Source organism: Pongo abelii, chromosome 4 (genome assembly GCF_028885655.2).
Source record: "Pongo abelii isolate AG06213 chromosome 4, NHGRI_mPonAbe1-v2.0_pri, whole genome shotgun sequence".
NCBI classification, from domain to species: domain Eukaryota; kingdom Metazoa; phylum Chordata; class Mammalia; order Primates; family Hominidae; genus Pongo; species Pongo abelii.
Window position 1 is genome coordinate 110,975,329 of NC_071989.2, and position 13,485 is coordinate 110,988,813.

The 13,485-nt window shown below is 36.6% G+C and overlaps 1 protein-coding gene across 5 annotated transcripts in view; it reads right to left on the bottom strand.

Moving 5' to 3' along the window:
• Window positions 1-1,026: 1,026 nt before the first annotated feature.
• Window positions 1,027-13,485, bottom strand: part of GIN1 (gypsy retrotransposon integrase 1) — a 156,376-nt gene continuing 143,917 nt past the window's right edge. For 4 of the 5 annotated variants that reach the window (XM_054555239.2, XM_024246826.3, XM_063724014.1 and 1 more), the window contains 4 exons: window positions 10,760-10,951; window positions 10,484-10,660; window positions 9,710-9,995; window positions 1,027-1,389 (listed from right to left, as the gene is read on the bottom strand). In XM_054555239.2, coding sequence (XP_054411214.2) covers window positions 1,115-1,389; window positions 9,710-9,995; window positions 10,484-10,660; window positions 10,760-10,951 — 930 coding nt within the window. In that variant the 3' untranslated portion in view covers window positions 1,027-1,114. 5 annotated transcript variants of the gene reach the window in all.

Sequence of the window (13,485 nt, forward strand, 5' to 3'; positions counted from 1 at the left end):
CCTTTATAAGAATGAGGTACACATTTGACTCATCTTTTACTTTTCCCACAGTTCTTTTCATAGTGCTTTAGAATAAATATTGAAGAATATTTATTCTATATTTATGAATATCATAGAAATTACAGTTTAAAATCTTTGATACTGGTTATTTTATGATTTTATGATTGCAGAAAAAATTCTTAACGGATACTTTTGTTGTTGTTGTTGAGACAGGTCTTGCCCTGTCGCCCAGGCTGAAGAGCTGTGGCATGAGCGCGGCTCACTGCAGCCTCGACCTCCTGGGGTCAAGCAATGCTCCTACTTCAGCCTCCTGAGTAGCTGGGACCGCAGGCATGTGCCACCACACCTGGCTAATTTTTAAACATTTTTCTGTAGAGATGGGGTCTCCCTGTGTTGCCCAGGTTGGTCTCGAACTCCTGGGGTCAAGTGATCGTCCTGCCTTGGCTTCCCAAAGTGCTGGGATTACAGGTGTGGGCCACCATGCCTGGTTGATGGTTTTATCTTTAATATACAGTATGAAAATAAACAAATTGTTTCCCAACCAATACATAGTTTCAGACCCTAATCCTGACCCTATCTAACCAATTAGATAATTTGAAATTACCAATATTCTGTGAAAGCCTATTAAATAACCCTATATTTTTTCATACAATCTTGTTTTTAGAAGTTCTAATGAAACAGAAAGAAACTTCATTTCATTCATTGTTACAGTTGATTCAATATTTATCAATTCTATTCAAGGTAGTTCAAACTTACTGTTTAAATGGTAGAGAATTTCAGAAAATTTAAAACTGAGAAACGGTATCAAAACCATACAAAGGTTTGAGAGATTTGGGCTGGAATTTATTTCCCAAGAAGTAGGGGTGCTTCGCCTGTTCTCTTTTTAGAAGAAAAAGTGAATTCTATATATTACATGCTTCCTTTGCCTTCATATATACGTATACTGATATTCAAATGTGGCATAATTTTAGATAAGAACTATAAAATAAAACTTCAGAATATAGTCATTAAGAATGTGTCAAGATACTTCTTCTATACAACGTTTTTAATGAATAAGATATCATTAAGAATTTATACATTCTAAACAAGCACTTTAAATAAATTTTGGTATTTACTAACTTAAGTATTCAAGAACCTGGTTTGAAGAGTCCAACAGACTGAAAGTCTGCTTTTCAAGAGAACTATGATCGTCTATTAATGGAGAGATTTTCGTATTTCTATATTCTAACAGTTCACGATCCTTGCTGGATGTCAATAATTCATTATCGACTATACCAATAGTTGCATCTTCCACCAGGATATTTGCTTGATATGCTCCAACCGGAATTTCAGGCAATCCAATGTAGTCATGATCTGCCACTACTGAACCTTGCAAAAGATAAAGACTTTCTGAAAGAAGAAAAATCATACATTTGACTTTTAGAATTATAATTAAACATATTTTTTAATTAAACAATTTTAAGTGAGGAATAAAATCCCAAGTAATAAAAATTAACTATCAAGATTAACTTCTAGGGAGTTCTACTGTCTACTAAATATGAATGTCAAAGAATAAAAAAAATGACATATAAATTTGATAGTTCATACATAAACAATGCAAGAAAGGTCAAGGATTTTAAAACAGCCATTTTCCTGTTCCCTTGACCTGTCTTTGGTAGATATGTATATATGAGGAACATGGGACAGAAGGAGTGAGAATTATGGTATAGACTAAAAATAAAATAATAAGGCTGTGCACAGTGCCTCATGCCTGTAATCTCAGCACTTTGGAAAGCCAAAGCCGGTAGATTGCTTAAGCCCAGGAGTTCAAGATCAGCTTGGCCAACACGGCAAAACTCCTTCTCTACAAAAAATACAAACAATTAGCAAGGTGTGATTAAGGGTGTCTGTGGTCCTAGCTACTTAGGAGGCTGAGATGGAAGGATCACTTGAGCCTGGGAGATTGAGGTTGCAGTGAGCCATGATGGCACCACTGCACTCCAGCATGGGTGACAGAGCAAAACCCTGTCTTAAAAAAAAAATTATAATACTATTTTTGATAATGTTATCCTTAATATGCTTCTGTAAAGCATTTCTGGGTGAATTAATAGGGTCACAAAATTATTTTAACAAACAGAATTATTAAATCCTTGCATTTACAACTTGAGATAATTTTCCAATCTTTATAAAACCCATATTGGAAAGACACTATCAAACTGTTACAGTATGAAGTTAAAAACAACATGCCAACTCAGGCTTATGTGATAATATGTAAGAAGGCAGGCTGCAATGGAGTAGCTTAAAAAGCTTAGCTTATTTAAATCTAATTTGATACCAAAATTCTTAGGAACTTTTAAGGTCTACCTAAGCCATACTGAAGCACTGACAGGGAGTCTTCCTGGTCAGTGTTTTATTGTATGTTGAGCAAATTTATCATCACCATCAAGAAAAAAATGTTTAAAATGAATGTTAAACTGATGGCAAATCTTCTATACACAGACTAATATGTATAAAAGGATTCCTCCCTTTCTGATATTTGAATTCATTACAATAAGAAACTCTTTTACCAAAGCTGATTAACTTCCTGGACCTTCTCTTTCTAAATGTTTCCCCAAAACATCAGAATATAGATACAGATATATTTATTTATCTTTATTTACTTATTTTTCATTCATTCATTCATTCATTCATTCATTCATGGTCTTGCTCTGTCACCCAGACTGGAGTGCAATGGCGTGATCACAGCTGACTGCATCCTTGACCTTCTGGGCTCAAGTGATCCTCTCACCTCAGCCTCCCAAATAGCTGGGACTATAGACACATGTCACCACACCTGGCTAATTGTGTTGCCAAGGTTGGTCTCTTGAAGATGTTAACAGGTTAAGGAGCCCTCGAATTTTAAGATCAAAAAAGCAAAAGGAAGATTAATTGCCTATTTAGATTAGAGACCAGTGGAAGTGTCTCAGAACAGATGAATTTGCTAGTATATTTTGAAAATCAATCCTACTGTACTCACCCTCATAACATTATTACAAATAGCTCACTGAACCTATTTCAACCCCAGAAATTCATGCATTTAACAACTTTCAATTTACAAACTTTAACAGATCACACAAAGCTATTCTTTCTACCAAAAGATGGCATAAGTGGGCTTGGGCTTGTATGGCCATTTATTCTCCTATAATTCTGAAAGACCAAAAAAAAAAAAAATTCATGCAGCCAGGCAGTGGCTCATGCCTGTAATGCCAGCACTTTGGGAAACCAATGCGGGCAGATCACTTAAGGTCAGGAGTTCGAGACCAACCTGGCTAACATGGTGAAACCCCATCTCTACTAAAAATACATAAATTAGCCAGGCATGGTGGCATGTATCTGTAATCCCAGCTACTGGGGAGGCTTAGGTGAGAGAATCGCTTGAACCCAGGAGGTGGAGGTTGCAGTAAGGCGAGATCGCACCATTACACTCCAGCCTAGGTGACAGAGCAAGACTCTGTCTCAACAACAACAACAAAAATCATGCAACACATGAGATGTGTTATACCCAATAGCAGCAAGAGGGAAGAAAACATGATCAATAAAATTGAAACACTTTCAGAATGTGTTGCTAGAGGTTTAACATCAAAGTTTGCAACTACCCTACTGTTAATACTAGAGAACGCTAGGAAGTAGTTTATAAGAAAACTTTAAAAGGTTAGATAGGGCAAAAGTGTTGCTGATGAAATTTTCTACTAAGTCATGAAGAATTCCATAGGTTCAAGGCCTGTACATTCCTGCAAAGTTATCAGTGATGGTAGTTACCATAGGCATTTAAGAAATGTCCAAAGACTCTGTTTCAGAGGATTAATGAAGGAGGTTTTCTGTCTGTAAAAGTTTTTTCATACAGGTGAAGTAGGACTACTTTAGAAAAATATGTCTAGTAAACATATGTCAATAGGGAAAAATATGCCTAGATGTAAAGCTCTTAGAAATTATTTTAATTTGCTGAAATGGATTCGGAGACCTTGAACTTGAGTACCTCCTAGTTACACTGGTTAGAAACAAATGGACATACCAGCCTCACTTGATTTTAAGAGGAGAGCTTCTGTATGTAAGTAAGTCACACACAAACACACACACACACACACACACACACACTTTTTCTTCTAAAAAAAGTTAACCTTTAAAGTAACTTACTGTAATAAAACTGTAGAGAACAAGCACTACACTCAGCAAATTCTACATAAATCACTTTATACACAATAGAAAACTATTCTGAATGTGTCAAAGGCCTGTTTGTTTACAAAAAAAATTCTCATTCATTTGCAAAGGTCAAATATGTTTCAACTCCTACTATGGTCTAAATCTACTGGAGCTAAGAGAAATGCTCTTTAATTTCAGTAAAGATATCAGAAAAGAGACTCTTGTGGCCTTACATGTTGAACAAGTAATATTTTGGATACACTGGATTATATAAAATATATTATTAAGGTTATTTTCAGTTATTTCTGTACTTTTCAAAATGTGGCTGCTAGAAAATTTTAAATTACATAGCTCTTGTATTATTATTCATCTATTGGACTACACTAATCTAAAACAATCATCAGTTAGGGATACAGAAAAGAATATGATTAAACTTTCTGCCCTCAAAACAGAGGCGGGGAGTAAACAAACATATCATATTAAAGGTCTCTTCTAGTCAGTTACATTACACAATACATTTCACTAAGTATTTTTCTTTTCTCATTCCATTAATTTAGTTATGATTATGACATCTGTTTGATGAAACCATCAGTTCAGTTTTGACAAGACTGAATAAGTCTTTAGTTTCTTTGAAATTAAAATATTTTCAAGACATTTCAGGAAGGTATTAATCAGCAGTTTTGATATCCATTTCTAATGTAGGTTTTTTTTTTTTAAGAGATGGGGTCTCAGCCAGGCATGGTGGCTCACGCCTGTAATCCCAGTACTTTGGGAGGCCAAGGTGGGTGGATCACTTGAGGTCAGGAGTTTGAGACCAGCCTGGCCAACATGGTGAAACCCCGACTCTACTAAAAATACAAATATTAGCTGGGTGTGGAGGTGGGTGCCTGTAATCCCAGCTACTCGGGAGGCCGAGGTAGGAGAATTGCTTGAACCCAGGAGGCGGAGGTTGCAGGGAGCCAAGATCACACCATTGCACTCCAGCCTGTGTGACAATAGTTGAACTCCATTTGAAAAAAAAAAAAAAAAAAAAGATGGGGTCTCATTCTGTCACTGAGGCTGGAGTGCAGTGGTGCAATCTTGGCTCATTGCAGCTCAATCTCCCGGGCTCAAGTGATCCTCCGCCTCAGCCCCCTAGGTAGCTAAAACTAAAGGTGCGTATCACCATGCCCAGCTAATTTTTGTATCTTTTTATAGGGACGGGGTTTCACTATGTTGCCCAGGCTGGTCTCGAACTCCTGAGCTCAGGAAATTCTACCTCAGCCTCTCAAAATGCTGGGATTACAGGCATGAGCCACTGTGCCCAGCCTTAATGTTGTTTTAAGGAATAAAAATAATAATTAAAAAATCAATTTTTAAATTTCCCTAAGGAGAAAAATAAATACAAATTACAGCTTCAAAAAAGTCTGATTTGGATTAATTTATTTCTTCAATCGGAAAAAAAAAAAGATAAAGGTTTCAGACTACTTAATTTTCTTATTTTAAAGAGAAGTGACTAAACTAATCCTATATATGGTTTGATAATCCTCAAACTATTAGAATGTGCTGCCATACTAGTATATCCTTTCTCAAGATAAAATAATAACTATAACTTGATACTACATCACTGTCATTATAATAACTAATACTGTCAACAGATAACTGAATAACTATTGGTTAAGAAATTATATAACTGGACGGGCACAATGGCTTACACTTGTAATTCCAACACTTTGGGAGGTCTAGGTGAGAGGACTGCTTGAGCCCAGGAGTTTGAGACCAACCTGGGCAACATAGTAAGACCCTGTCTCTATAAAAAATTAAAAACTCAGCCAGGCATGGTGATGCATGCCTATATTCCAAGCTACTTGGGAGGCTGATGTGGGAAGATTGCTTGAGCCCAGGAAGTCAAGGCTGCAGTGAGCTATTATTGTGCAACTGCACTCCAGCACGGGCAACCATGTAAGAACCTGTCTCAAAAAAAAAAAAAAAAAAGAAAAAAAGAGAAAGAAAATAAAATGATATAACTAAAAGGCCAAAAAAAGGCTCTCTGCATAAACTATATTAGTAATAATGTCAAGATCATGGTCTTGACACTATAGGGACTGTGCTTTGCTTTGTTTCATGAATGCAGACCATAATTGTGGTAGGCAGCATAACAGGCCCCTAAAGATGTCAACATACTACTCCTTGGATCCTGTGAATATGTAACCTTACACGGTGAAGGAGAATTTAGGTAGTGATGGAATTAAGGTTGCTAATCAGATGACCTTAAAATAGGGGGATTATCCTGGACTTTTTGGGCAGGGCCAAGGTCAAGGGTCCTCAAATATAGAAGAGGGAGGCAGAAGAGGAGGTTGGAGTAAGGTGATGTAAGAAGGACTTGACCCACTATTGTTGGCTTTGAAGATAGAGGGACCACAAGCCAAGAAATGAAGGTAACCTCTATAAGCTGGAAAAGACAAGAAAATGGATTATTTTCTAGAGCTTCCAGACAGGAACACGACACTGCCAATACCTTGATTTTAGCCTAGTAAGATCTATGTTGAACTTCTAACCTTCAGAATTGTAAGATAATAAATGTGTGTTGTTTTAAGCCATTAAATCTGTAGTAATTTGTTACAGCAACAAGAGGAAATTTATACAATAATGAAAATGATTTCACAAATGGGGCTTTCAACTGTGAAGGGAAATCAGGCTAAAACCTTGGGTGAGGCAGATCCAAATCTATCACAAACAAAATAAATTCAAAACTATGCAAAATCTATGTCAGATTATTTTTTTCCTTTCAAAGAGGAGCATTATGATTTCAAAAAGACACTATGGTATTTTAAGACTTCTTGGTCTAAATAGTCTGAAAAAGCGCTTGGCAATGAACTAGACAAAAAAACAAACAGGCCCGCTTAAAATAGCAATGACAAATATTGTATACCTAGTACTGAATGTGCTCACTCTACATTTAGTTCTAGATAAGAATGGATAAGAAGTTGGCAATAGAAGTATATCTACTTTAGACAGTGAGTTTTTAACAGAGCTATGAAATTTCAAGGCCAGCAAAGAGCAGCAATGACAAATGTGGACAAATAAATTTATAGTTCTTTTGGCTATAGCATGTCAAAATTTATGTCAAATAAAAACTTCAATGATTAGTCAAAATCATTTTGTTTGCTTTAACTCAGCTCAAGGACTCTTTAAAATCAACTTGTGAGGTGATTTTCAAGAAAATCATGGAAAAGATTTTCAAGAAAGTATGTAATATTGAGGAAAAAGATGGCAGAAATCACATTTACTTTGAATTTCTACAAATGAGAAAAATGTAAAAAAAGGATCAAGCAATAATAAGAACCAGATTCTAGGATGGCCAGATCAGTAGTTCCTTTGGTTAACAAGAAAAACTAAAACAGATTCATCTATTAGTCTTAAGTTCCTTATGCATACACCAGTAGTCATACTGCAATATTACTTGTCCTTATATTACTGGAAGAAACTTGTGCAAAGAATTCAAGTATGAGGCAAATATTATACTGCCTCTGTTTAGAGACTGTTCTCAAACAGAGAAGATGAGTTCTGAAATACTGAGTTCTGAATGTTCAGAAGAAGCACAATATTTGACTTCTTTTCTGAGAAACTCTTTTGACAAGAACAAATTACAAAATGTTGATAGATCCTGGTTTAGCAAAATTTTAAATTAAATTTTGTATTAAAGAAGGTTAACACTTTAGAAGAGGGCAAATCATGAATGTCAAAGATTAAGGGGAAAATCATGCTGAAGAAGCTAGAACAACATATACTTGTATAACCTTTTTTCCCTACTTAACTTGCAGAAGAGAGAGATCATTAAAGGTAGCTCAGAACTGAGAACAGGTACAAACAATGCAAGCTTTTATCTTCTAACAAAAAGAACGAAAGCACTTGTGAGTTTTCAGGATTAGAATGTAGTTCAAGATAAGTTTACTGACTAAACAACTGGGTCTGTCACAAGAAGGAAAGGTACTAAGAGGTTTTAACATGAGAGTTGTATCCCAGATTAGAAGCAGAGTTGAGCTATCATTACTAAGCAGCCCACAAGGGCTTTAGATCTTAAGAAAAGGCATAGGGTAAGCGTAGGTTATTTGTTGTTGTTACTCTTTTTGTTATTAATATTTGCTAAAGCCTGTCATATAACTTGTTTATATTGTTATATTTCCCATTAAATGTTACTTATATCCAAATAATATTAATGCTTCACCTGGCTAAGTTACCCATTAACTCCCTCTCAGTTATTCACCTCAGAGAAGATCTAGGAAGCAGACACATTAGGACAAAATAAAAGCCTTGATAAAGTGGGGAACATAATCTAAAAGCCATGGCAAAAACATCACTTAATTAGGATATCTTGACTGTTCAGAACCAGTCAAATTTAGGGGCAAGTATAACTTGTTTAGAGTGCTATCACCTCTTCTTACAGCACCTTATAGCATTCTGAGGATACACCACTCTGCACCCACACCTGGCCTCCAACCATGACCTAACTATAAAGCAATATTAAAAATTAATGGCATTTTTAAAGTACTCTAATATTTTTCTCACAACTGGATTCTGGACAGTATGTTTGTTTTTGGCATTAATGATCACAGTTGCTGTTTTTCACGCCAAAAAGAGGCACGAAGTGACTAATACATTTGTAAGGCCAGGTGCAATGGCACATGCACGCAATCCCAGCACTTTGGGAGGCCGAGGCAGGCAAATCACTTGAGGCCAAGAGTTCAAAACCAGCCTGGCCAACATGGTGAAACCTCATGTCTACCAAAAATACAAAAAAATTAGCCGGGCATCGTGGCATGTGCCTATAATCCCAGCTACTTGGGAGGCTGAGGCACAATCGCTTGAACCCAGGAAGCAGAGGTTGCAGTGAGCTGAGATTACACAACTACACTCCAGCCTGGGGGACAGAATGAGACTCTGTCTCAAAACAAACAAACAAACAAACAAAAAACATTGAGAAAGCAAAAATAGAGATGATGTTAAGATGTTATCTTTCCTTCAGAGGAAAACAAGCTCAGTATCTCCCACATAAACTATGAAAAACATACTAGAAATAAAAATAAAAATGCCCGGGCGCCCTGATTCATGCCTGTAATCCAAGCACTTTGGGAGGTCAAGGCGGGCGGATCACGGGAGATCAGGAGTTCAAGACCAGCCTGGCTAACATGGTGAAACCCCGTTTCTACTAAAAATACAAAAAATTAGCTGGGTATGGTGGCATCCACCTGTAGTCCCAGCTACTCGGGAGGCTGAGGCAGAACTGCTTGAACCCGGGAGGCAGAGGTTGCAGTTAGCCGAGATCGCGCCATTGCACTCCAGCTTGGGCAAAAAGAGGGAAACTCTGTCTCAAAAAAAAAAATCTCCCAGGCCTGACAGTTTCAGAAGAGACACTGTAATAAAACAGACTACCTGGGATAGCTAAAACTGTAACAAATTTTATGAAGAGGGGAAAAGAAAACCTAACAAAAGAGGGGAGAAAGGTTTCTGTTATTTTTAATTTTCTCCTTACCCAAAGCAATAAAAATGTAGAGAAGTGACAGATATTTACCTTGTTCACTGGATTCTCTTATGTAGGGCTTAAGGTGAGACATTTTGATAGGTCTTTTCAGTCTAACCCCAGTGTTGTCTCTCAGGACAGCACATCCACTTTCTGTAATATAGTCTATGACACAAGGACCAACCCATTCAGACTGAAAACGACCATCCTTCCACCAGTTTTTCCTTTGTCTTAAAACTTCATGACCCACTTTTAAATGAAATGGATTTAATTGTTTGGGTTTCTTTTTAACAATGATCTTGCTTTTATTTAATTCATCCAAATTGTTGTTCTCCATCTACAAGCGTAAAAAGAAAAAGAACAAAGAGATGAAAGAGCTATAATATCTTGAAGGTAAATGCAAATAATGAGAATATCGTAACAAAATGGTTACTTGAGAGGCTACTAAAAGGTAGGCATGAATTCTATTTAATTCTTAAAACATTTCAAAGTCAGTATTATTAGCCCCTACTTTATACAGAAAGTAAACTAAGATAGGTTAAGTAATTTGCCGAAGTCAAACAACTCAAAAGCAGTTAAGACTACAGATTTGAATCCAGCTCTACTTGATTCCAAAATCCATAGCTTTCTCATTATTGCCTCTCAGCATTTCATAGCTAGTAAACCAACTGTTTAATCAAGACAAGAAAAATCTGATAGATAAAAAATTATGGCAAGTAAGTATGCGTGTGTGTGTGCATGCACACATGTATATGCTGAAATTTTAAAAATAAATATAACTTTTATAAAGTTTTAGATTACAGTTTTTCTATTGAATAGAATCACCTGGCCCAGTGAAGTTGTCTTATTCTCCATTATTTTATCAGCTTCTTTAACTGCATCTAGAATTTTGGCAAACATACTTGTATTATCACCATCCACTTCATGAAGACTATCTGAAGTCTCAGGCATATAAGGATTTCGACTAAACATTTGAAAATATGGTGTATTTTTAGTAGGTTCCTATTATAAAGAAAATAAACATCAATTTTGTAATAAAACATTTATCTGGCCAAGAAATAGTCATAACTCAGAAGTACAGAATTATAAAAAGGCACATACCAAGTGAGTTACATTGAAGGCAAATGAAACAGCTGATAGGTGATCATCCCAGTTGTTTGGGTGGTCAGCACAGTGTTTGGAGAGAAATGCTTTGATTGTGTTAGGTGTACTTTCCGTTGGATTAACACTTCCAGAGGTGTGAGAAATTACAATTTGCTTTACGCCAAACAATCTGTACAGTTCAATATTGATCTGAAAAATATATAAAACGAAGCTGGCTTTTTAAAAATTTGTGTTTTATTTTTCCATTGACTTAAAAAAAAGCTTCAAAAGAATTAGAATCTTGCCTTTTATTTATTTACTTTTTTTTGAGATGGAGTCTCGCTCAGTCACCCAGGCTGGAGTGCAGTGGCACAAGCTTGGCTCACTGCAACCTCCGCCTCCCAGGTTCAAGCGATTCTTCTGCCTCAGCCTCCTGAGTAGCTGGGACTACAGGTGTGCGCCACCACACCCAGCTAATTTTCGTATTTCTAATAGAGATGGGGTTTCACCATACTGGCCAGGCTAGTCTCGAACTCCTGACCTTGTGATCCACCTGCCTCGGCCTCCCAAAGTGCTGGGATTACAGGCATGAGCCACTGGGCCTGGCTGAATCTTGCTTTTTTATTGACCATAACATTCTATATGAACACATACATAAAATATGTAAAATTTTATGTATAAAATAGTGATTGCCATTTATTGAGTCTTTACTACACGCTGGTCCCATCACACTAGACACTTTACATTATTGTCATTAAACCTTACAACAAGTTTTTGAGGTATTATTAATTCCATTTTAAAGCTAAGATGCTGAAGCTTTGAGAGATTAAGTGCCTTGCCAAATACACACATACAACAAGGAAATGGAAGAACAGAACTTAACGCTAACTTTGAGTTTAATTTTTTTCTTTTTTTTGGTGGGGGGCGGTGGGAGACAGGGTCTTGCTCTGTCGCACAGGCTGGAGGGCAGCCTGCACCACCTGGGTTCAAGTGATCCTCTCACCTCAGCCTGCCTAGCAGCTTGGACTACAGGCATGTGTCACCATGCCCACCTAATTTTTAAATATTTTGTACAGATGGAGTTTCACCATGTTGCCCAGGCTGGTCTCAAACTCCTGGACTCAAGCAATCCACGCACCTCAGTCTTTCAAAGTTTTGAGATTACAGGCATGAGCCACTGTACCTGTCCCTCAAGTAACTTTTTAATTCAGTAGACAGTGTCTCAAAAACAACCCACTAGGTCATAAGTTAATGTTTAAAAAGCATGTAAAACAGTTATTGGCAATAAGCATTTTATAACTTTTAACTTATAACTATTATTATTGGTGTTACTATATGTGTAGCACTTAAAAGAAAACAAAATGAGTTTACAAAACTTGTAATAGTAAGCCCGTTAAATATAAAATATTATTTTATATTTTCCTACCTCACCCTTCAGACTTTTTTTTCTTATTATTTTTAGTTGAGTAAACCTTTGGCTCATAAATTTGTCTTTTTAAAAAAGAATATTTCAGACGAGTAGTATCAGAATAACTAAATAGGCAAAGTTAATACAAGAGGGGAAAGCAACAAAAAGAAAACTACATCTCCCAAACTCCCTTGCAGGTAGCGGTGGTCATGTGACATAATTCTAGCCAAAAAGTTGTAAGTAAGTTGTTAGGCAAACTCAGCTGGTACTAGCTTTGTTTGCCCAACACTCTCTCCCTTCTTTCTGACTGAAATGTAGGCATTGTGGCATGTGCTCCGGCAGCCATGTTGTGAATACAATAGGAGTGACTCTCAATCACTCCCAATATATATTGGGATAATATATATACAATATATATTAATATATTGAGATAGGGAAAGGAAGTCTGTTACTTGGATTGAATACACTTCCTAGCTGATATACATACTAATTCAGGGTGACTATTTTTAATTCAAAAGTATTTAGAAAGAAATCCCAGAGAATAGGTGCCATTTGGGTCAGCTTCAATCTGAGTCTTGATCAATGGTTTTAAATGACCCTTGAAAAAGGCTTTAACTTCTTTGTTTCAAAAGCTTGCCTAGGAATGATCCAGGGAATCCATTTGTGAAATGGTATCTTGACATCCTTACCCTATCAGCCCCCCAACCATCAAACCAGATATTCCGTCAGTTCTTACAATTTTAGTTTTCTGTAAGACATTTAAAAAAATTAATTTTCCTACTGAATATGTTTGTTCTCTTTCCTTCAGAGGTTTACAAAAAGTTCTTTGTGCATTTTATTGGAACAATTTAGCAAATATTCTAAGCTAAGCTGTTAGAAACATCTGTATTTTTATTCAACTATACAACAAACCTCCCACATTGTGTATTATAATATTTAGCAGTGTTTTCTGCGTCAGTATTTGCTGACAAAAGAGTTCATTTTGTACTGTCATCATTATGCTTTCTGTGTAATAGTGAAGCCATTTTAATCACAGCAAAAAGAACAAGTTTTCCCAATCATATGTCGCTTTTTTGGTTTTTTGTTTAAGCAATCTCACAAAACAGGCCTGCAAATATTTATTGTTACCCTTTTTTTTGAGACAGGGTCTCAGTCTGTTACCCAGGCTAGAGTGCGTGATCTTGACTCACTGCAATCTCAACCTCCTGGGCTCAAGCGATCTTCCCATCTCAGCCTCCCGAGTAGCTGGACTACAGGTGTGCCCCACCACTCCTGGCTAATTTTTGCATTTTTTGTAGAGATGGCATTTCACCATGTTGCTTAGGCTAGTCTGGAA